The sequence below is a fragment of the Corvus hawaiiensis genome, chromosome 4, assembly GCF_020740725.1.
Source record: "Corvus hawaiiensis isolate bCorHaw1 chromosome 4, bCorHaw1.pri.cur, whole genome shotgun sequence".
NCBI classification, from domain to species: Eukaryota; Metazoa; Chordata; class Aves; order Passeriformes; family Corvidae; genus Corvus; species Corvus hawaiiensis.
Genome location: NC_063216.1, coordinates 43,669,985 through 43,693,047, shown reverse-complemented (window position 1 = coordinate 43,693,047; position 23,063 = coordinate 43,669,985). Strand labels below are relative to the sequence as shown.

General features: G+C 38.0%; 1 protein-coding gene across 1 annotated transcript in view; it reads left to right on the top strand.

Annotated features, from left to right (window-relative positions):
* LGR5 (leucine rich repeat containing G protein-coupled receptor 5) overlaps positions 1 to 22,793 on the top strand; it is a 90,217-nt gene extending 67,424 nt beyond the window's left edge. Inside the window, exons 7-18 of the mRNA XM_048302226.1 lie at positions 1,709 to 1,777; positions 4,028 to 4,099; positions 4,916 to 4,987; positions 5,097 to 5,165; positions 5,298 to 5,369; positions 8,284 to 8,349; positions 8,546 to 8,617; positions 9,492 to 9,563; positions 11,456 to 11,581; positions 16,457 to 16,602; positions 18,208 to 18,291; positions 18,811 to 22,793. Coding sequence (XP_048158183.1) covers positions 1,709 to 1,777; positions 4,028 to 4,099; positions 4,916 to 4,987; positions 5,097 to 5,165; positions 5,298 to 5,369; positions 8,284 to 8,349; positions 8,546 to 8,617; positions 9,492 to 9,563; positions 11,456 to 11,581; positions 16,457 to 16,602; positions 18,208 to 18,291; positions 18,811 to 19,901 — 2,011 coding nt within the window. The 3' untranslated portion in view covers positions 19,902 to 22,793. The remainder of the gene's footprint in view (positions 1 to 1,708; positions 1,778 to 4,027; positions 4,100 to 4,915; positions 4,988 to 5,096; positions 5,166 to 5,297; positions 5,370 to 8,283; positions 8,350 to 8,545; positions 8,618 to 9,491; positions 9,564 to 11,455; positions 11,582 to 16,456; positions 16,603 to 18,207; positions 18,292 to 18,810) is intronic.
* The last annotated feature ends 270 nt before the right edge of the window (positions 22,794 to 23,063 follow it).

Here is a 23,063-nt window from a genome sequence, read left to right as displayed (position 1 = left end):
TGGTTAGCAGAAAGTATTTTGCTACAGTTAGTCAAATACAGATGTTGTCTGCTAGAGTCACCCACAGACCCCAGAAATGATACAGGGACAGTAAAACTTTGCGTGTGCTTCCCCCAGCACCTGCTGCAGTCAGCTGCATCATTTCTAGAGATTTTGGATGTTTTACCCAACCAGGACAGAGGTTAAAAACCCAGTTATGAGAAAAAAATAGTTTCAGACATGGATATTGCTAGTCTAAAAGTGACTGTTTGCTTTCTCATCCACAAACCTGTGTACTGAGCACTTTCATCTTTTATTAAGATCAGGAAGCAAGAAGGTTTGGGCTTCTTGGGTTTTTTTATCCCCAGTTTTGATTGCATTGATCCCTTGCCACTGAATTGCAATTTTACAGTTTGGACTTTTAGCAGTCTGTGAGTTGAGGGGAAGTCCCTTAGTGTAGCACCGGAAAGGGGGACAGGAAAGGAAGAAGGAAAATTTAATGGTTTGGTTTGTTTATTTAAGTGATATTCACATGGCACTTGGTCACAAATGGGGAAAAACAGAACAATGGAATAAATAATTGCAAGCCCAGTCCCAGCCACCTGGCATGAGCAAGATGAAAATACAGAGGACAGTCACAAACCTGGGAATGAATGTAGGTGCAGCCATTTCCCTGCAACAGGACAGTGTAGCACTTGCCTCAAGCACAGTAATTGCATAATGTATAGACCAGTTTCCAGATAGTCTCAAGATAATCTGAAGAGATCTTGGTGTAAATGACGGACGCCAGCTTTAAGATCATTTGTTTGCATTGAGGCGTAGGTCTGGAAATCACATATCACTGGAGGGCAAAACCAAACCGTACATGCCTGTAATCTCTTCTTGTCAATAAGCAGGAGAGATTTACAAGCAGGAAGGAAAGCCTTGTTGAGTTCAGACAGCAGTTTCCTGCCTGCATTACTTCAGCCTGATACTATTTCAATTTCAATCTATTGTAAACTGTGGCTTGGGTTTTGCCTGTTTAAAAAGACTTTTGCACCAGTTTTTCAGACTGTTTTCCTCACAAAGCATTGCCAGAGAGCACCACAGTAAACTGGCATACCTCAGTTTTAGTTTCAGCCATCTCCTAAATGCTAAAGGATACACATGTCATGCTGAGGGCAGAAGTAGGATTATAATCCATTCAGCCTACCAGAATAAAATCTAATTTCTGCTGCAGGATGAGCACTTGTTAAAGCAGAGGTCACTACCTTTTTACAATTCGTGTGGTTAGAAGTATTCTCTTGACTATTGACAAGTCTTAAAATTAACAATTCAGTTAGAAATCTTTATAGAGAGATGTATTAGGCATGTAAAGCACAGCTCACCAAAGTAATTGAATATTCTTTTGAAAGACTTTTTCCCTCTTAATACTTTAATGTAATGAAAAGTTTGGGCAATTTATAAAACAGAAAATCCCTTAGTAGTACTTGAATTCACGTACATTGTCTTTATTACAGAATAGCTAAAATGTGACTGAAAATAGAATGCTGATAAAAAACAGGAATGATAATGTGCTCTAAAATAAAGGTTTTTGGAAAATATCCATACGCTTTTGAGGATTTCCTGTCTTTTTGCTGTATGTATTTACTCAATGCACAGAAGATGGTAGTTCATTACAAATGCCAGCAATGCTATGTTATCTGTTATGCAGTGCATAACCGAAATAATAAAATTTATTTTTATGCAGAGATTTAAATTACAACGGTCTGGACGAGTTCCCCACTGCTATCAGGACACTAACAAACCTAAAAGAACTGTAAGTACAGAGCTCATATTAGGAAGAAGGATGTTTTGTCTAGTATGTGATTTTTTTTTTTAATGCTGGTGATTTTATCAGCAATCCTTAAAAACTGATATCCTAGGAAAAACTAATAAACATGCCAACATACATAAAAAATAATTTTCAATGTTCAACTTAGACCATTCAAGTTCTGACAACTTTTATTTTTATACTGCCTTGTGCAGCAGGTTTTTTCCAGGCACTTCCTCTTTGGAATTCAATAAATAATAAACACAATTAATTCACTTTTAGTGCCAAACATAACAGTTAGATTTTGCAAACAATCCAATAGTCTTCTAGCTAAGAAGGCATGGCATCCTTATTAAACCAGTCCGTCAGGTTTAATTAAATTTTACTAACTTCTCTCCCTCATTTCCATTAAATTAAAGCAATTTCTTTTCAATATGTATAGTCACTTCTTTGTAATGTTGTGAATAAAACACTTTTGTATGCGCAGGTATAGTGTGCATTAAGAAAATCAACAATTAAATGAAATTAATCAAATTTATTTTGAAAAACAGTTGAGTTATTAAAAATTAAAAGTAATTAAATCATATTTATACATCATACACATAATGTATACATCAATGCATGTTTTCAGAATTCTTTCCATTTGACTAATTTACCAAGTTAGTGGTACTATCAGCATAGATTTTTGACAAAAATAAGTAATCACATACTAGTTGGACACGGTTGTACTCCTGCTACATCACAAACTGATGTAAAAACCAATTTTAAGTAGCTACCTGAGATTTTTCCCAGAGCAGGGACCCCTGGCCACTGTGGACTCCTGCTCAGCACCTCCAGTGTTGCCAGAATGCAGCTCTGGAAGCGGCAGCGGGACTGTGAGTCTCTCAGCCCAAACGTTCTCAACTGCTGTTTATGCCATAAAGTAATTGATGTGAAATCCAGTGACCTCAAGGGATTGCCTTTTCGATGACCTCTGGAGTCAGTAGCCACAAATGGATAACTCAGTTTGCGGCAAATGCGCTTGGTCCAGCAAAGTGCCTGATGTGCCTGAGGTTGCATGCTGGCCCCCACAGGATTTCACCTCCAAGGATCAAACTGTTCCACCCAACCTCCTATGTGCAAGAAACATTTGGGGGCTGAAATTGCAACCTGACATCCCAAATCCAGCACAGATCATGAAACCATGTGGTTCCGTGCTTTGTGTGGGCCCTGGGAGCTGATCTTGTAAGGGTGGGATGTCTTCCACAGATCCACGTGGGAGCCCAGCCCCACAGAGGCTCAGCTCATTGCAGGGTCACCTTAGTAAGGGTGTTTCTGGGTGGGACCTCATGTCTCTCTCAGAGTTTCTGCCTGGGCTGAAAACACAAACTGCGACCTTTTTGTCCACAGATAGTAGCACATATTGCTCTCTGAGCTAGTCATGGCATTTCCTTGTTTTCTGCCTTGCAAGGAATCCCATTCAAAACCAGTCAGTTTGCTGGTTCTACATGAGATGCTGTTACTGCTTAGAGTCTGCATCTACATCTTGTTACTGCATGCAAAGCAAGTAGGGATGTAAAGCCTTGCTCTGTAGCTCAATGCCTAAACAAGTAAAGCCAATAATGTGGGACCTGTTCAAGTAATGGCCAAGCGTGCTTGCATCAGTGAACAATTGGAGGCTTAGTAATGCATAAATTTAAGCTGGGAAGCATTCTTCATACCCGACTGAACTAATGGGAGTTTCCCACACAAATCATCATTGTTCTTTTGAAATCTTAGTTGTTCCTTTTGTTTTTCACAGTGGAGAATTACTCATATGATTGAAATCCAGTAATTAATGATGAGACAAAGATTTGGCTTCCTATCCAGCAAGCACAACTACATTTTGTTTGTGTCCGCATTTAAAATATCTCAACAAGAAGGTGGTTGTGCAGGGATCAACATTACAATATGGTGTATAAATAATTTACTTGATCAACTTGGGCCATCCAGCAAAAGAAGTAGTTGCAGTTTAACAAGCACAGGGGGAAATATATTGTTAGCTACTTAATTATTAATATCTAACTATTAATGTTATTAGCTCATGTACATGTGTATATTTACATTATATCTATATACATACATGCATATACTCTGAATTTTAAAATGCCATTTTGAAATTTGCTTCATCTGAATGGTTTTGTTCATTTAGAAAAGTGCAGAATTTCAGCAATTTTGCTGCTTTTCTTCTTCTCTTTTCTTTTTTCCTTACCATATGATCGATTTTTTCTTTTGTAGGGGATTTCATAGCAATAACATCAAGTCAATACCTGAGCATGCTTTTGTGGGTAATCCATCACTTATTACAATGTAAGTGATAAGAATATTTTCAATGACTCTTTGTATTAGAGAACATGGAACTAAGTATCATATTTGCAGCTAATTGTCAAATAGCTTCTCTTGTGAGTACACTTTGTAGCACCATGCAAGCATACAAGCTCATATCTTTCCAGCTTCATGGAAAGAATGGCAGTTTGTGTGCCCTGTTTAAGGGAAACAAGTAGTGGTATCTGGCTCTGACCTTTTATTCAAATGGTTTCTTCTAAATCTCTTAGCATTATTGGCCATGTAAAAGCTGGTAAAAATTGCTCTTGGTGGACTCTGGACTGAATTCCAATCATCGTACATGAAAATGCACTTAATGGACAACTTCAAATTAAGAAATTGCAAAATAAGTGTGAGAAAAATAATGACTCATCTCGAGTAATATTCTATGAGCAAAAGCAGCATGACTTCAAAAGGGCAAAGGAACCTCTTCCTAATAGGGGAAGTAGTGACTTCTTCATGTGCTATCCTTAAATTTGTCTCAGATCATAGGAAAATTCTGCATATGTGAATTTCTATCTTTGCAAACCTGTGAGGAAGAGGGAATATTTTGTTGACTAGCTTCTGGCTTTAAAACAGGAAGACAGTGACTACTTGAATATTCAAAATGTGAAATGTGGCTGGTGAATATAGATTAGAGGATGAGAAAAGCCCAGAAGTTCACCTCTGCTACAACCAGAGGGGCAGAGTCTGTGATTCATCACAGAGAGTTTACTCATTTGTTTATAGTATAACAATATAATATATTTAGAATCTTTTAAAATATTTTTCATTAAATGTTTTTTTATCCTCTTTTTTCAGACATTTTTATGATAACCCTATCCAGCTCGTTGGAAAATCTGCTTTTCAACACTTACCAGAACTAAGAACTCTGTATGTGTTTACTTTTTTATTTTAGTTGTCTTTTTATATTGCAATACTAGAGTTGTCCCACACATCCATCACCATAATTTTATTGAAATTTTTTTTTTTTTAATTCTAGGACCTTAAATGGTGCTTCACAGTTAACAGAGTTTCCTGATCTGACAGGGACTACAAGTCTGGAGAGTTTGTAAGTGCTAGAGATGTATTTTTGATTTGTTTTATTTCCTTCTATGCTTACTTATTGTAAAAAAAGTCCTAAAAATTTTTTTTGTTTTTCAATCTTTAAAAAGTTCTTTTTTTTCATAAATTCTTTCAACAGGACACTCACAGGAGCACAGATCACCTCTCTCCCCAAATCAGCTTGTGACCAGTTACCTAATCTCCAAGTGCTGTACGTTTCAGTAAGATTATTAACATGACATTAATGCAATAGATTAATAGACAAATGAAACTATTATGATTTCAAAATTACCTGATTACTGCTATTTCTGTGTATCACATTACTTCCTAGGAATTCAGCTCAGGGAGCTGGCCGCTGAGTTATTTAAAAACTTTACAACCCACTAGCAATCAGGATTTCCCATACATTGTTGAGAAAGATGATTACTTAGCATATTTTTAGGAAAGGATAAAAAGGTTCTTGATTTTGTTTGAAAAAACACAGAACTACCTTATTTTCATGCATTCTGTCTCTCATACAGTACTTTGGGAATTTTTTTCTCACTAAGGCAAATAATTCATTGAAGTGAACAGAAAATATAACTAAGGACTGCAGTTATGAGTTATGCTCCTCTTTTAGTTTCTTTCCCAACCAGACATAAGTAGCTGACTGAAATTTTAATAAACTATTCCTTGACATAGTTGGGCATATTTGATATGCTAAATATACAATATTATTTTAACTTGGAAATTTCCTTGGAGTTTGCTTAATCACTAAGGAAAGTAATCATTGTGTCCACTTCTTTGAGAATGAGCCAAGAGCACTTTCCTCTATGTATTACATCACTAGGAATGTATTTGGTATTAATTCTCTGGCCAACATTGAAATAGCACTAATTATAATGCATTATTTGAATACCAGAGTGAATGTCAAGAACATTTCCAGAAAAAATTAAGTTTTAGTTGATGGACTCAATATAATCATTTCCAGAGTGATAAAACACAGAGTCTGCTGCCAGAAGAAAGTCTACCCACAGAATTAAGTTTAAGTATGTCCTGTATCATTCAAAAACAATAAATAACCTCAAAACAGAGGACAAACAAATAATATAGCAATGAATAACTTACAGAGTTCATAGTAGAGTAGGACTGTGCATTGGAAATTCACATTTTTTATTTTTGAGTATTAGCCTATATTATTACAGCCGATTCTTAAAAGAGCAGGGAACTGATTTATCAGCAATTTCAAGTACTCAGGAGCTGCTCTTTCCCCATTGCTGCCAGATTGGAACAAGCCTGCCAAGTCCCATTTCAGTTTGCACATCAGTTTTGGCTGTGCCATGGAGGATAATGGTGCACTGAACCCACATGTTGCTTGGAGACTGAGACCTTGCAGGGGCTCCCTGGCTCAGATGCACTCTCAAACACAACAAGTGCAAACACTGCTTTGAAAGGCAATGTGTGCATCCTACCCAGCCACCAACACTTCCAAGTGTGGATTAATGTACACAGAGGCTTCCTGGATGTGTGCACACCTGCAGTAAAGGTGTGTGTGAGAACACTGTCCCAGCAGTCCTCCAAAGACTGCCCTCAGCACAGCTGGGAATGCACCTCAACACAGGAAACAAAACCACATGCCCTCTGCTGCTGCCAAGAGCCTCATGTATTAAGAAAGTGGGGAAAAAAGACCTTAAAAATAAACAAGTAAAATATTTCCTGGCACTCTGACAGAAACTGAGGGGAGATTGCTCTCAAGTTCAGGGGTTTTTTCGGTGTGTGAGGAGGGAGTGTCAGTATGTACAACATTCAAGCTGGTAACATATTTTTAAGAAGACCTAAGTGATAAACCTGTGGATGACAGAATAGCCACTGTCTGCCAGACATACGAAACATCCTTTACCTTGGCCTGAAAGCTTCTACCTCACTTGAATCCTCCTCTGTAATGTCTGATTTGGACCACAGTGCTCCTTTTTTTGTACACAAAAAACCTCCCAAAACAGAACGATGTTGATGTTTGCCTTTGCACAGAGTAAAATCAGAGTAGAATACCTTAAAGACACACACAGTCATTACTTGCACTCCTTCCACAAATCATATATAAAATAGTCCAAATGCCCTTGTTGGAACAATAACAGTGAAAATACAGTTTTACCAAGGAATTAAATAGGTGGTTATGAACCAGTTTTAGAGAATTGGAGAAGTGAGAAGAATTTCAGAAGTGAAAAGTGATTACTCTTTCATGTGATAGTACTGGATAACTGTGAAAAAGGACATTTTTTCTAATTCTAGGCATAAGCTTTTTTTCTCTATTCTTTTCACAAGCAAATTTCCCATTTAGGTTTCCCTGAGCAACACACACACACACACACACACATACACATATATATATATTGGATGAGACTCTTGGGTGGTGGGGGCTGATGTTTGGTTCATTTTTTTTTTCCCCTTCAGTTTCTGCAAATTGCCTGAGCTTGGTTTTGATTAGTTATATTATACTATAAATCAGTCCAGATGTTTCAGTTATTCTGTAATTTGTTGTGTTTTGGCTCAAGTCTTTTTAAGGTTTTTTTTGCCCCCATGTAGTGATTGATTTCAAAGTTAGTTCCAATATTTTTTCGACCATTTCCCTCAGTTCTAAGATGTAGCAGTCTAAGGATCAGAGGCAATACTGCTTAATTAAAAGTGTAGTGGGAAGCTGATTGTGATTCTTACCAGAAAAATACAGGATCTTCTCTGAAAAAATATGAGTATATATGCTTAGTAGATTATTTTAAATGGTTTAAATATTTATCAGAATGTAAACATTATAAATATGAAGTCTGTGATATAAATCCAGATGGCCAATATCATTACTGTAAAACACTCAGCAGAGCTCTACAATTCAGGCAGGAAATCTTCAGACAATGCAAGGAATTTGCAAATGTGGATATGGAGTTAATGTATCTTGCCTTTTCACCTCCTCTCTCCTCTTCAGTTAGAAATCAAAATGTGACAGATGAGAAATAAGTGAGTTTGTACACCTCTATTCTTCTGTGACTGTGGATAAAAACAAATTATTTTTAATTGACCATGAAAGTACACAATGAAAGCTATTTTTCTTTTAACATGCCTTTGATGTTAATCTGTTTGTTTCTCGTATAATTCAGGGATCTGTCTTATAACCTGCTGGAAGATTTACCCTGTTTTACTGCATGTAAAAAACTCCAGAAAATGTAAGTGTCAAACCACCCAAAGAAGCTTAAAAAGAAGCATCTATGTGTGTTTGAGTATAATTAACTTGGTTATTGCTGGCTGATTTGACATACCCCAGATACACTTTACTGAAGTGGATCATGAACACAATCTAAAACACCTCAAAGTGCCCTCCAAGTATCTTTGAAACTGAGGAGATTCTTATTGCTGTTTCAGTGACTTGCATCACAATGAAATCGCTGAAATCAAAGCAGACACGTTTCGGCAGCTGGCTGCTCTTCGGTCTCTGTGAGTACCCCCTAGCAGACGTTCACACAGGTTCTCAAAAATATGGGGTATACAATGTCTGTTCGTGATGTACCCCAAAGGATCCTTATTTCAGTTTTTTCTCGCTATGATCTTTTGCCTGAGTTCATAACTGTGAAAGGAGAGCAAACATTGTGAAGTTTAGCATCTGCAGCAACAAATGAAAATATGTAAGCTTATAGCCATAAAAACTGTTACTTCTAAATGTTTCTAATGGAGGTGGAGAAAGTTACTGAGCCAGAGCTGGTATCTGTTGGCAGGTTCACGTTATAATCAGCTCTAGGGAGTGGGAAATCTTTTTACAGAGAACAGCATCTTAAGACATAGAGTCCAGTCACGTGCAGGTTTCCAGTTTTCACACAGACACATGTGCTAGAGGAGTAATTTTGTCAAGAAATTACTCATGGTTGTAACTTTTTGCAGAATTGAACCCATACATTTTTTTAAGAGTTGCTCTCAGTCTTTTTGACTTTTCAGGGGCGGTGAAAATTGAGATTAGGAAGTTAAGCCTATTGACCATGGTTTTGCTGTTCTTAGTCACATGAGAACATTTTAGAAGACTTAGTCCGTATAACCCACCCTTCTTTCTGCTGTCTTAAGAGGCAGTGAAGGAGATTGAAAAGCCTTGGGCTGTGGTGAGCATTAAGACATTTTAAGTTGTCAGTTTAATAGCACCACAACTGACTAACAATTAAAAAATGGAAAAAATACTTTGCACTGTGAGGTATGCAGGAGCTTATTGAAAATATTGGCATGTAATTAATACCGTTTTTATATTTAGGCCTCCTAATCAAGTGTTTGAAAACTTCCATATTCACTCAGTGGGTATGTAATTTTCTACTCACTTTTCTTGTAGGGATTTAGCTTGGAACAAAATTAAAATTATTCACCCCAATGCCTTCTCCTCTTTACCATCTCTGATCAAACTGTAAGTATTTGTATATCTTATACATTCAAATTTTTCCATTTTTCTTGCAAGAGTATACAAAAATCTAGTAACTTGGGTGCCCCAGCAGAAATGAAGGGTTTCTCTGTTCTAATCATCTGGTCTCTTGAATCCATATCTAAATGTCTGCTTTCTTGTACTTCCCCAATTCATGTAGGTATTACAGCAAAGCTGCATCCAACACTGTGTAATGATTTGGGGTCCATGAAGATTATCAGTGCATCTGCCTCTTTTTATTCAATTTGTTAGCAGTTTAGTCTGTTTTAGCAGTGGGAAATATTTCCTGTTAGTTGTGTTTCAGGCCTCAGGAATTGGATTAAAAATTAAATAACTTTTTCTAGAATGCATCTTTATTTCATTGTTCCTCATTTGATGAAATAGTTTTCCTTCTTTAGTTAGTGCAGCCAGAGCAGTTAGTGGTCAAAACATCAGCAGCCATTTTTGCAGGCCTTGTTCACAAGCACTTCTCAGTGCTTAATTTTTTTCTTTCTTCCAACTGTCACTGTAATGCTTTTTTAATATGAATCCCTGAGGCATTGGCTGTATGGGGAAGATGTGAAAAGAAATTCCTCTGAAGTCATTGTGCTGTATGGTTGTCACAAAGATATGATGCTGGGCATTTGCTCTCAGATAATTTGGTAACTGCTAAAAAGCCTAAATTTGGAGAGGTAATCATTTCTGTTGATGTGCAAAGCTCTCTGAATGGTGCACTGACAAATGTCCACACAGACAATTTTGTCTATAATATCCCTTTTGGGGCCCTCCTGAGAGCTTACCTACCTTGTGAGGTGAGCAGTAAATTGTAGCTTTGGACAATAACATATGACAGTCAGAGGGGGTTAAAGAAAAAAGCCCTCAAACACACAGACAGTAACACGGTGTACCAGTGTTTCCTGAAATGCTAGTCTCTAACCTTGGTCTGACTCAATCATTTTTACCATTGCACCAGGACCTGAATTTCACCTTTGGTGTTTAATGGTGCTGTGTGCAAGACACACACTAAATCAGATAGGTAGAAGCCCAGTCCATCAACATACCTTATTTTATGCCTAGGCCTTAGATTTCAGTATATAGTCCAGACTTTGCTGTTCAGCCTCGGACATAAAAGCATTTCAACTGCATCAGACTCCACTTCTTTCTCCTTGACTGTTGACCATCTAGAATATTGCAGAGTAGATAATTTTGAGGAGGACTGAAAAGACTCATTGAATAAATGGGAGAGAGAGCGAGAGAGTGAGAGAGCGCAAAGTAGAAAACAGTACCTCTGGACTCCCCTTCTTTCACAGCTTTGCAATATCTCCTTGATCCCTTACCACTTTTTCATTCACCTGTTTTACTTTCCTCAAGTTATGTATCTGTGTTCATCTGCTCTGTCTTCCCTCAGCCACTCAGACAAACCTCAGTTTGGAAATGTCATCTCCCTCTGCTCCAGCCCAGACCTGTCCTTTCCTGAAACGCACATCTTCCCCATACACCTGACCTGCTCTTTGGGGAGCTTTCAGGGCAGCCATGCCCTGTAGCATCCCACTAAACCTTTTAAATTGTGGGAAGCTGTTCTGGCTCCTTTGAGTTCAAACAGTCAAGTGAGAAGATTTTAAATTCACTTGCTGGTCTCAAAACTGGCAGTATGAATGGAGTCAAAATCTGGGAACAGAGTCCCAACCAACTGCTAGATGTTACTGTTAGCTTTCTGCTAGACATAAAGGTGAGTACTCCTGAGCAGTGCTGCAGCTTTGCTGCGTTCACTGGGCCTCTGTTTAATACAGGCATTTTTTATTGAGTTAAAAAACTTTAACCTGTTTTTTCAATGTGACACTTCTAGTGCTGAAAAAAAAATGAAAACTGTAAGCTGATTTTTATTTGCTGTTACGCAGGGATGTGTCATCCAACCTTTTGTCGTCTTTTCCTGTGACTGGGCTACATGGTTTAACTCATTTAAAATTAACAGGAAATCATGCCCTACAAAGTTTGATAACATCTGAAAATTTTCCAGAACTCAAGTGAGTATATCATTAAAACTAATAAGCCACATTTGTGTTCATGTGCAATGGAAGGTGTGTCAGTGTGTAACGCATGTTACTTCGTACTGTCAGTCTTTGATCTGTGCCATTAAAAGTAAAGCAAATATGATAAAAATGATAGACTTCTTTTATTATGCTCACTTTCAACTGAAGAAACTGTGAAGGTTTTGAAATATTAACCCCAGTACTTGCTTAGTACGAGCCACATCTGCTTCCTGGTGATATGTTTCAAAAGCTGTTAAAACAATATCACTGGCAGCTTAGTGATATGTCCTTCTTCTACTGGACTGTGCTTACAGAACTCCCATTATATGTTATGAGAACACAGCAAATACAAGGGAAGAATATACTCCTGAAAGACCAAAAGATTTGACCTCTTTTGTTTGAACATGATTTTTCTGTAATCTTTTGATTAAGATTCAGATAATACTTTGCCAGTATTACTAACACATTTTGATACTAATAATTTCTGCGGGTCCTCTGCAATATGGGAAGGAAGCGTCCTCTAAAGATCATTTGCAGCTCTGCCAGTCACTGGGTGACCATGGCCCATGTGGGGATTGAACCCAAGACCTTGGCATTATTAGCACCATGCTATAACCAACTGAACTAATTTCAGGGTTACAGCAAAGAGGATTTTGTCTCTGACTTCAGGGTATTTGGGAGTGTCCCCTAACTCTCCTTTCATTTTTATATTTTAATTAGAAGATGCTAAGTGCAACATATATTTTATCACGTTTTACTGTAAAAAGTTTGGTATCAGAAAATATGAAACAACTAAACAGTGTGCACATAGTTACAAAATCTCAGAGTGGTTGAGGTTGCAAGGGACCTTTGAGGCTGTCTTGTTCCAACCACCTGCTCAGGCAGGGGCACCTGGAGCCCGTTGCTCGGGACCACATCCAGACAGCTTTAGAGTATCTCCAAAGATGGAGAGTCCATCCTTATGATGTTTTCACTGGATTTGCCTTTTGCGCTGGAAAAGGCCCAAGAGTCTTAGCAGGCAGACAGTTCAATATGTGACCAGTAATGACAAGGACTGGAGTGTTTGGAGTTATCAATAAGGGAATGATGAATAGAAGTGTGGAGCTGATTAAAGCTCTGTGTACAGCACTGGAGGGATCCACCCTAGAACAATTCTGTGATGGCACATTAATACAAACTGAGATAAGAGCTGCAAAAAATGGTACCAAGGTTAGGAAACAATGCCCTAAAAGTCTTAATAAACCCAAAATTGGTAGTTTGTCACAGAGGAGATTAGGCAATGACTTCATCAAGTGCAAGATAATGTTGCACTTTATGTTAACTATAACGTTAACATTCAAGGTACTAGTGGTCTCTTTTACATTAGAGATCTTGAGATAGGTCTCAGAGGCCAAGGAGCAAGTACCATAAAAATCATGATTGGTTGAGACTGGGCTTATATCATACTTTTTCTTCTCTCACTGGCTTTGCCCAAATGCTAAGACAGGTGACAATTCTAAAATAACTGAAGTTTCTTTAAAAGAATGTACACACAAGAAAATGGATTACTTCCAACCTGGCAAGTATGTAATGATGTATATACCATGACCTAGAGGCATAAGAGGTGCTGCAGTAATCCTAGAAAAATCCATTATTCAACTGAATTATGTATAACTAAGATTTTTTTAATTCTTTTCTCAAAATTACACTTTATATGAATTTCCCATCAGTAAAATGGTGTACATTGCTCAAATGAAAGTACAGTGTATTTCAGTGTAACAATTGTTAGCAAGGATGTGTCAAACTAACTTAATTCTTTTAAAAAATTTATTCAAAGTATGATTAATATATCTAGAGTCAATTACATCTGTAAGAACAAATTATATCCAGTCAGCAGAGAATAGGGTAAAATCCTGACCTACAGTCTGTGTGACTTTTACCGTAAATCAAAATGAGGTCAGGATTTCACAGGATCACTGCACAGGTAATGCACAAAGCACCAAACTTGAACAGAGATCTAAAACAAAATGAAATTTCACCCTTTGCAATTGTTGTAACTAGCCAATGGTTACATTAAAGACAAATTCCTGTATAAAAACTTCCTACTCATCTAAATTCATCAATAGAGACACATCAAAGAGCTGAGCATCCCCTTCCCCATCATCAGCAATAGCACTAGGACACTCTACAGAGCTGAGCCCAGCCTATTACAGCAAGCCTTGAGGAAGCAAAGTCAGGCTGCCAGCCACTCCTTCCTTCTTTATCTGATGCTTTGATTCAGCGCTGAAAAGAACTCAGTGCTTTGCTCCATTCATCATAACTGTGCCTTCCTGTTCACCATTAACTCCACACCTTTGTGAGGGAGGACACGACCTTGTGTTCTCTGCTGCTTAATCTAAAAACAGAAAAAAGAGGCATTCCTTGCTAGAGGAAAAAAATTATCAAGGATACAGATATCATTAGTAAGATAAGGAGTATATAAAAATAAAGTTTGCCAGTATTTCTAAGAGTTTAATTTGACAAAGTCCAAATCTAATCACCCACATCAAATAAGCACCAGCCATAAAAAGGACTGCCTTCAGCACTGTATGCCTGAGAGCTCCTTCTTTTTTTTTTTTTTTTTTTTTTTGTTGTTGTGTTAAATGTAGCTTTTGCGACAAAAAGCTCCTCTGTCACCAAGATCTGATACTTATTAGCCACTTTGCAAAGTATGGTTTGTCCTCTGTGTTCTGGGTTGCAGCCACTGTGTGCAGTTGGGCTTTGCACACAGATTAAGCAACATTTGTTAATTTAAGGATTATGTGTATATCCTAATAACACAGGCTAGGGGGAAAAACAAACAAAAACTGTTCAGATTTAAGAATGGATGCTAGAAATACCTACAGAGAGGATAAGAAATTGGAGTCTTGCTCTTTAAAGATCATTTAAAAGCCATGAATATTTTTTGCTACATCATCAAAGTAGTGGACCAGTACAATGTGGGACATCCACATTTCCAGTGTATGACAGACCAGCAGGTTGGTAGAAGCACAAGAGGGTCTGGAAATGGGTCATTATTGAGTACATAGAGCTGTTTGAATAACCAGAGAATAGAATATATTTCTGTTAGTCTCTTGTGCCTGAAATATCCATTAACAGTTCATTCCCTCAGCTATATCAATGTCCTTCCAAAGGTCTGAAGCCACAAGTTGCAGGGATTACCTCACAGAACTGTCAGTGTTACTTTTGATAATTTTTTTTGTTCCAAAAAAAGGAAATTTCTGTTTGGAGATTGGGATTGGGTTTATCCCAGATGATTAGCTATGGGTTAGTCTAGTAATCGGTGGGTTTAATAGTAGTTTATTTAAGAAGGGCTTCTGGGAAATGCATTCAAAAATGTTTAATCAAGATAATCTCATGTTAAAAGATGGAATGCAGATGAATGAGTTAGAAATTAAATATTTAAATCTGCTGGCCTGAGGTTGCTTGACAGTTAGATCTTGGTTATCTTGAACTTTTATTGAGCACCCTAAAAATTTTGTATTGGGTACAAGGGTACAGATTATTGTGGTTAATTTCCAACAGAAATGTAAGGGCATAGAATCTAAATGCCCCCAAATGCACTAATTTAAAAATCACTTTAGAACTTAACATTCCATTTGTTCCCCTTTGTACCAAGCTTTTGGCTAGTGCACAAGTTTAAAGTCTTGTTGGCACTGGGCCTGATTCAGCTTGGTTTCTCTGATTTCCTGGGGGTTAGAGGTTGCTTATTACACTCATTATGTTAATTTACATGATTAACCTGTTGAAAGTAATCTGATAGGAGGATCTAGTTCTACTTTATTCCTTTTAAGTTAACTCAGAATAACTTCTAATCACTTCTTTATCTTTGAACTTTTTGGTTTATTGGGCTTTCAGAATTAAGGTGAGTTGTTAGGTTTTACTATGTGCTATTGGTGAACTGTGCAAATTAAATCTCTCTGCTTCCGAAGCATAAAATATATCTATGGAATAGAAGTAGTCTGTAGAACTCAGATAGTAGTTCTTCTATGCTCCCCCAAAACTTGCACATTCCCAAAGGAATTAAATTTACAGCATACCAGAAATATGCAATTTTTTGACAACAGAAGCCTTCATAATGATTGGAACTCACTGACATATATTGTTATGTCAATGTTATGTTAGGAATAGCCATGATCTTAAAAGAATTAAGAATTAGTATCCTGTGTCCTGCAATGATTGTTCTCATTTTTAAGACAATGAATAAAGTAAAACCTTTCTCTCAGTGACATCTATTTCACACACAGTGCCTGATTCACTTTTGGTTTAGAACACTGCTTTCTTGATCTTCTGCAAAGAAACAATCTCCTTTTTGCCATCTTACTGTGAAAAGAGTTGAATGTGGAAGGAGGTGAATAAAGCTTGACTTCCAAAAGATCTCATTCTCCCTAAAGTGGAGAAATTCAATTTGGGAAGTGTTTTGGTTTTGCCCGGTAGACAGGTTGTTATCTTTGGATGTGTTTGGTTTTTTTTTTAAACAAACCATTATGAAAGTAGAAAGTAACTGTTGGAGAAACTGTTGATTTACACAGTAAAGTCATTGAAAATCATAAAAATAGAAATACAACTCTGAGTAACATTCACTCAACAGCAAGACACAGATCTCCCACTTTCATGTCTCCTATGAAAACACATAAGAAAACTTCATTGTGTCTTTCCTAAAATTAGCCTAAAAACCATTGGCATTTCTGATGAGGAATTTTATTTGTGAATCCTCATTTTGTATTATCATGATGGATTTTTACCTGGAGATAGTTTTACTTTCCTTTGTGCTAACTGTAGAGGAGCAGTACAATCCAGTAACTCTGGTGCTTAACCAGTATCATGGCATGCTTCCTTATTCTTCTGCAGGGTTATGGAAATGCCTTATGCTTATCAGTGCTGTGCCTTTGGAGCTTGTGAGAACCACTACAGAATCTCCAGCCAGTGGAGTAAAGATGAGAATAGCAGCATTGATGACTTTCATAGAAAGGATGCTGGACTGTTACAAATTCAAGGTAACCATCATCTTAGGCTTTTAAGTCTGCCTGAAGGCTGGGAGCAACCTGTGATGTTAAATAAATCAAATACTCTTTACAGTCACAGAGGTGACCTCTCGCTCCCTCTTGCCCAGTAATGTTACTTAAGCATTCCTGTGCTTAGCAAACTCATTATTTTAGGTCTGCCATTCAAAAATCTCACTCACTCATGCACTCATCTTTTCATCCAAATAATAGCTATAGTAATGGGGTAAATTAAATCTTGCCTTTATATGAGAGACAGGGTAGTTCAGCTGGTATGTAACTCCATATGAGAGCAGGCCAGCAAAGATGTAGTTTCTTGCCAGCCTCAGAATGGAACACATCCTTGGCTTACCCACACAGTTCAGGATGAGTCATAGCCAAAGTATGTGGCTACTTTGGCATATTTTTTCATAGAATCATAGAATATGCTGAGTTGGAAGGGACCCACAAAGATCATCAAATTCATCACCTGACCCTGCACAGGACAGCCCCAAGAGTCACGCCATGCGCATTGTCCAAACACTTCTTGAACTCTGGCAGCCTTCGTGCTGTGACCCCTTCTCTGGGGAGCCTGTTCCAGTGCCCAGCCACCCTCTGGGTGAAGAACATTTTCTTGATATCCAAGCTAAACCTCCCCTGGCTCAGCTTCATGACATTTCCTTGGGTCTTGATTGTGAGAGGAAGAGTTTTGTACCGGCCCCTCTGCTTCCCCTCATGAGGATGTTGAAGACTCGAATGAGGTTTCCTCTCAGTCTCCTCTTCTTCAGGCTGAACAAACCAAGTAACCTCAGCTGCTTCTCATACACCTCCTCCAGACCCTTCATCATCCTCATAGCCCTCCTTTGGACAGTCTCCAATAGATGTATATCTTTCTTATATTGTGACACCCAAAACTGCCCCCAGCACTCAAGGTGAGGCCGCCCCAGTGCAGAGCAGAGCGGGACAGTCCCCTCCCTTGCGCAGCTGGTGATGCTGTGCCTGATGCACCCCAGACAGGGTTGGCCCTCCTGGCTGCCAGGGCACTGCTGACTCATGTTCAACTTGCCATAGACCAGGACCCCCAGGTCCCTTTCTGCAGGGCTGCTCTCCAGCATCTCATTCCCCAGTCTATGCACATAACCAGGGTTTCCAGAGAGTGCGTTTGTTCTCTAGGACACAAGACTATTGTATTTTTCATCCCCTTCAGCACTAGGTCTGTTACTTGATCTGTTATGTAGGTGCACACATACATTTATACCACCCTGTTGCTTTCTGTGCTATCTCTGCTCCTGCAAACCAGTCTCAAGAGTTCAGCAAGAATAGAGCCAAGAATACATGGTAGAGTCATGACATAAAAAACACAGATAACTTGATTAATTCTTAGCAGCATGGCACAACAGCAGAATGCACATTTTAAACTCCTTCCTAGGCAATCATCACACCTCAAATTAGGCGATAGAGAATGTACCTGTAAGTGATTATTTTCAGAGGAGTAAAGATGACAATCCCTGGCAAAGGGACAAGACCAGGCCTTAAATAGCACAGGCATTTTTGCAACTTTTACTAAGAAAACTCTTCCTGAACATGCAGTAACAATTCTGGGTATTTTCTCCCCTATAGATGAACGTGATTTTGAGGACTTTTTTCTTGACTTTGAAGAAGATTTGAAATCCCATCATTCAGTGCAATGCTCACCTTCTCCAGGTATGAAACTGCCAGACAGCAACTCTAAGAGAGATGCAAAGAGAGACACAATTTTCTTGGACTGTGTAATGACATGTTGTAAGGTAGCCGAAATACATCTGTCTGTACTCATTCCATCACACTTCACTAGGACTCATTAGGAACCTGTTCTAATTTAGTGAGAGGTAACGTTTTCAGCTTTTTTCACATACTGACAAACATCACAGCATTTCTTGAAACTACAGGAGTTGACACTTGCAGCAGTACTGCCAGGCACAAAAAGAAACTCACAGATTACTCATGATGAAGGACAAAGACTTACATGCACCAGTAATGCAACATGCATCACACATTTAGCAACGTGTTATCAAAGTCTCAGACTCCAAAGAAAGAGCAGATTTCCAGCTCACTTTTTAGACTAACATCCACTGTTTGGCTGTGCTGAGAACCTGCAAGAAGCATGAACTTTAGTGTCTTAGAAAGCACGAGGCTTTTTTGGTTTACGTAGGTTCCCCTTACCCTTTTATTTTGTCTTTTCAGGTCCCTTCAAACCATGTGAGCATCTGTTTAGTAGCTGGCTGATCAGAATTGGAGTGTGGACCATAGTGGGTTTGACCTTTAGTTGCAATGCACTGGTGTCTGCTACAGTTTTCAGATCTTCATTGTATATGTCCTCCATAAAACTTCTGATTGGTTTAATAGCTATTGTAAATGCCTTGATGGGTGTGGCCAGCGGAGTGCTGGCTAGTGTGGATGCATCCACTTTTGGTAGCTTTGCTCGGTACGGAGCACAATGGGAAAGTGGAATTGGTTGCCAAATAACAGGCCTTCTCTCCATTTTTGCTTCAGAGGCTTCCATATTCCTCCTCACCCTAGCTGCACTCGAACGAGCATTCTCTGTAAAGCATGCTTCAAAGTTTGAAACAAAATCCTCCATTGCCAGTGTAAAAATTGCCATTTCCTTTTGCTTTATGTTGGCACTAATCATTGCAGTGATACCCCTTCTCACTGGAAGCGAGTATGGAGTTTCTCCACTTTGTTTGCCACTCCCATTTGGAGAGTCCACTGCTATGGGCTACATGGTAGCACTGGTACTGCTCAACTCCCTTTGTTTTCTGGTAATGACTGTTGCTTATACAAAGCTCTACTGTAGTTTAGAAAAGGGAGAACTAGACAACATTTGGGATTGCTCCATGGTCAAACATATAGCCCTGCTACTTTTTACTAATTGCATTCTTTATTGCCCTGTGGCCTTCTTATCTTTTTCCTCTTTACTAAACCTCACTTTTATCAGCCCAGAAGTGATTAAGTCAATACTTCTAGTGATTGTCCCATTGCCAGCATGTCTAAACCCACTGCTCTATATACTTCTCAATCCACATTTTAAGGAGGATTTGGGAAGTCTGCGAAAGCAAACTTTGATGTGGAGGAGATCAAAACATGCTAGTCTGATCTCTGTGAATTCAGAAGACATAGAAAAACAGTCTTGTGACTCAACACAAGCATTGGTAACCTTCACGAGTGCCAGCATATCATATGATATGCCCACCAGCAGTTCATTAATGCCACCATCTTATCAAATGACAGAAGGCTGCAATCTTTCGTCAGTCGCATTTGTTCCCTGTCGCTAGTTGCAGTAGCAGTACAGAAAATATCTCTGTTTACAAAAGTTTTAATCCCAAAAGTAAGTGTGGATGTGTGCATAGGAGTTTAGAGACTGCCTCTAAATTATTGTGACACGCATCAGAAAACAGACAATGACAAAACTTGCAACAGGCTGAAAATCCAATACTTGAGCCTGCTCAGCCTGCTCCCAGAATGCTGGGATGAAGAGAGGAAAAGAAAGCTGTTGAAGTTTGTGCAGTTGTATCAGCTGTTCTCTTTCAAAGTAGCACTACTCAGAAAGGGCATCAGTTGGTCAAGAGCAAAAATAGCATATTAAATTTGTAACATTTTTTCAAAGCATCACCTGATGTTTTCAGGGGTTGGGTTATTTTTTTTCGTGTTTATTGCAATTTGGTTTTAATAATAATTTTTCAGTGCCATGGTTGTTTTTATAAGCATCTGTGTATGGCCTTTGTTCAGCAATGTATCTAAATGGAAGAGTAATCCTGTTGAAGTCCTAAAGGTTTCTGCAGAATACCCTTTGATGAAGTTCCATGTTTGATAAAGCCGATTAAAGGGTTTAACTGGCATTGGGTTTGGATTTTGGAAGTCATCTAACTTGACAAAGCATTTTTAATTGTCAGCGAAAGCTAAAAATTAGCATGATGTGAAAGAAGGTAGTCAAAATCCTGTTAAGCATTTAAAATGTAATTGTAAATGGCAAGGCATTGTCACATGGGTATTTTTCTAATGAGGTTCTGCACAGTTTGGTCCTGAATTGCTTTCATGCCGGTAGAATTACTTCCGGAATTACTGATGATAAAATTGGCAGATGACTCATATAATTTGAAGGTGGAAAATACTAAATAGAAAGTTATTGATATAAAAAAATTGGCATGCTGAGAACTATTAAAGGACACCAAAGGCACTCAGACAGAAACATTCATTTAAGGTAGTATGTGCAGGAATAAAAACTGTAGTCCTGCTCATGGAATGATGTCTGTCTCATGAAACAATGATTCTAGAAAGCTGCTAGTTCATAGTCACTAGTCAGTTGAAGATTTAGAGGTCATGGGTCTTTTTGGATAAGGATAGCCAACATCCTTAGCTAAGGCAATATCAAGTAGGAGTGAAGAGGTTGTGTGATCTGTCTTCTTAGCACTGATGAAAGCACTCCTGGGATATTTCAAACACTTATTGCATTTGCATGCTGGAAAGAACATTGTGAAATTGAAAAGGGTATGAATATCATAAATTTAAAGGAACTTAAAAAATAAGTGATTTGATCACAGTTTATAAGTAGCTGCTTCTGGGATACAGAAGTTTGAAGGCAGAGGACTGCTCATCTGAGAGGAGAAGAATCTGGTAAGGTCAACTGGAAATTGACATTAGGGATAAGCAGCCTAGAAATAAAGGTGCAAGTTGTTGATAGAGATGGTCATTAGCTAGTGAAATTATCTGTCACCAAAAATCTCTAAATTCATATTGGATATATGGCCAAAAAAGATACTGGAGCAGCTGTTGAAATTCAGGGGCTTCTGATGGCTTCAGTTTAGGAAAAGGCTTGATTAGATTAACAGAGTTCTCTGACTTTGAATCTGTTAATACTTTGCTGAATCAAGGCATGTATGTTTACACATCAGAAGCATCCCAGTTAGAAAGAAGAGACTTCACGTCCTTGCCAAGTCTACTGTTTAAATATCTCAAACAGAGCCACCTAGAATATAATTCTTTGACCTTGTCCAAGCCATCAGGAGATATTCCAATATTCTTTTCTCAGAGCTGGCACCTTTTGCTTAAGTAAGCTGATCATTTAAGACAGAAAAATGCACAAATTTAGCTTTTGTTGTTGTTGTTAGAAAGAGCTCCCTGAGGAGTAACATTTAATAACCCAGTACTCACTACTCAGTTAATGGCCACTCAGCCTCCAGGTGAACGAGACTAATTTTTTAACATCACGAAGGTTAGGCTAGGCCCAGCAATTAAGGTAATCAGTTACAGATGATCTCTGTTGTTCATCTGTTCCTGTATATAAAAATTACTGGGACTCCAAGGATGGATTTTCACAATGAAGAATTTGCTGCCAACAATGCATATGCCTTGATTTTCCTGTCTATTCACACTGGCGTATTTTTAGTTTTGCAGTTACAGATGGCATCAGTTGACTTTGGCTGACATATTCATCCTTCAGGGAAAAAAAATGAACCAGTTCTGGAATTGTGTATGATAAAGTCAGCTGGGTACTTATCTTAATCCTTATCTGTTGTGGCTTTTGAAGCAGTGCAGCACACAGCTGCAGAAATGATGCCTGAAACCACTTTGGATTAAACAGAGGATCAGTCAACCATTGCACAATACCTATTACCATGTTTACTTAGCTTTAATTTAACTGGGGTCCATCTGTGCTGCTCTGCTTGATGTCAGTGAGGTTCCTTTCAGCTTGCTATATTTAAGAAGTTTGTAAAGAAATTTGAGAAGCAAAATAATGTTATAATTCTAAAGACTAGTTAAAGAAAGCTTCTTTTATCAGAACTTTTATAGCTTGCAGAAGGTCCTAAAGGCTTTGTGTCTTATTTTTATAAGCATGTTTGAAATATTTTGATCAGATATTTTAAACTTGAAATTGTTAAAATTCATTTAATAGATTTTTAAAGTAAAATGTGTAAATATAGAACTGTATTTATTATTACAGTGAAATGCAACTACAGTAAAGGACATGAGATTAAGCCCTGTACAGTTTCTTATTGATATTTGCTATATTTTCTGCTCATATATGTTACTAAATTCATTATCTGTAAATAATATAATGTAAATGTGTAGTGATTGTAAATAGGTGACATGCTTTCTTTTCTATGTGTTCTGAACATATGAAAGTTGTAATAAAATGTGACTCCACAGTAAAGAGCATTTAATCCTGACCTAACACCTCACAAAATGGTGTGCATTCTCAATTAATCCTTCCTGAGTTATTGTAATACTTACACTAACCTCCCTAGGTGTCTGAAATTCTTCACAAAGTATAAGTTACAGGTTGTGTGCTGTAAAAAAAAAAAAAAAAAAAAAAAAAAAAAAACAAAAGAATAATAGTGTTTCATTTCAACACATACTAAATCTTTTACCAAAATTTCACTCGCAGACCCTTACAAACAGATCCTGCTCCCTGTGCATGCTGCCGTGTCTCGCTGATG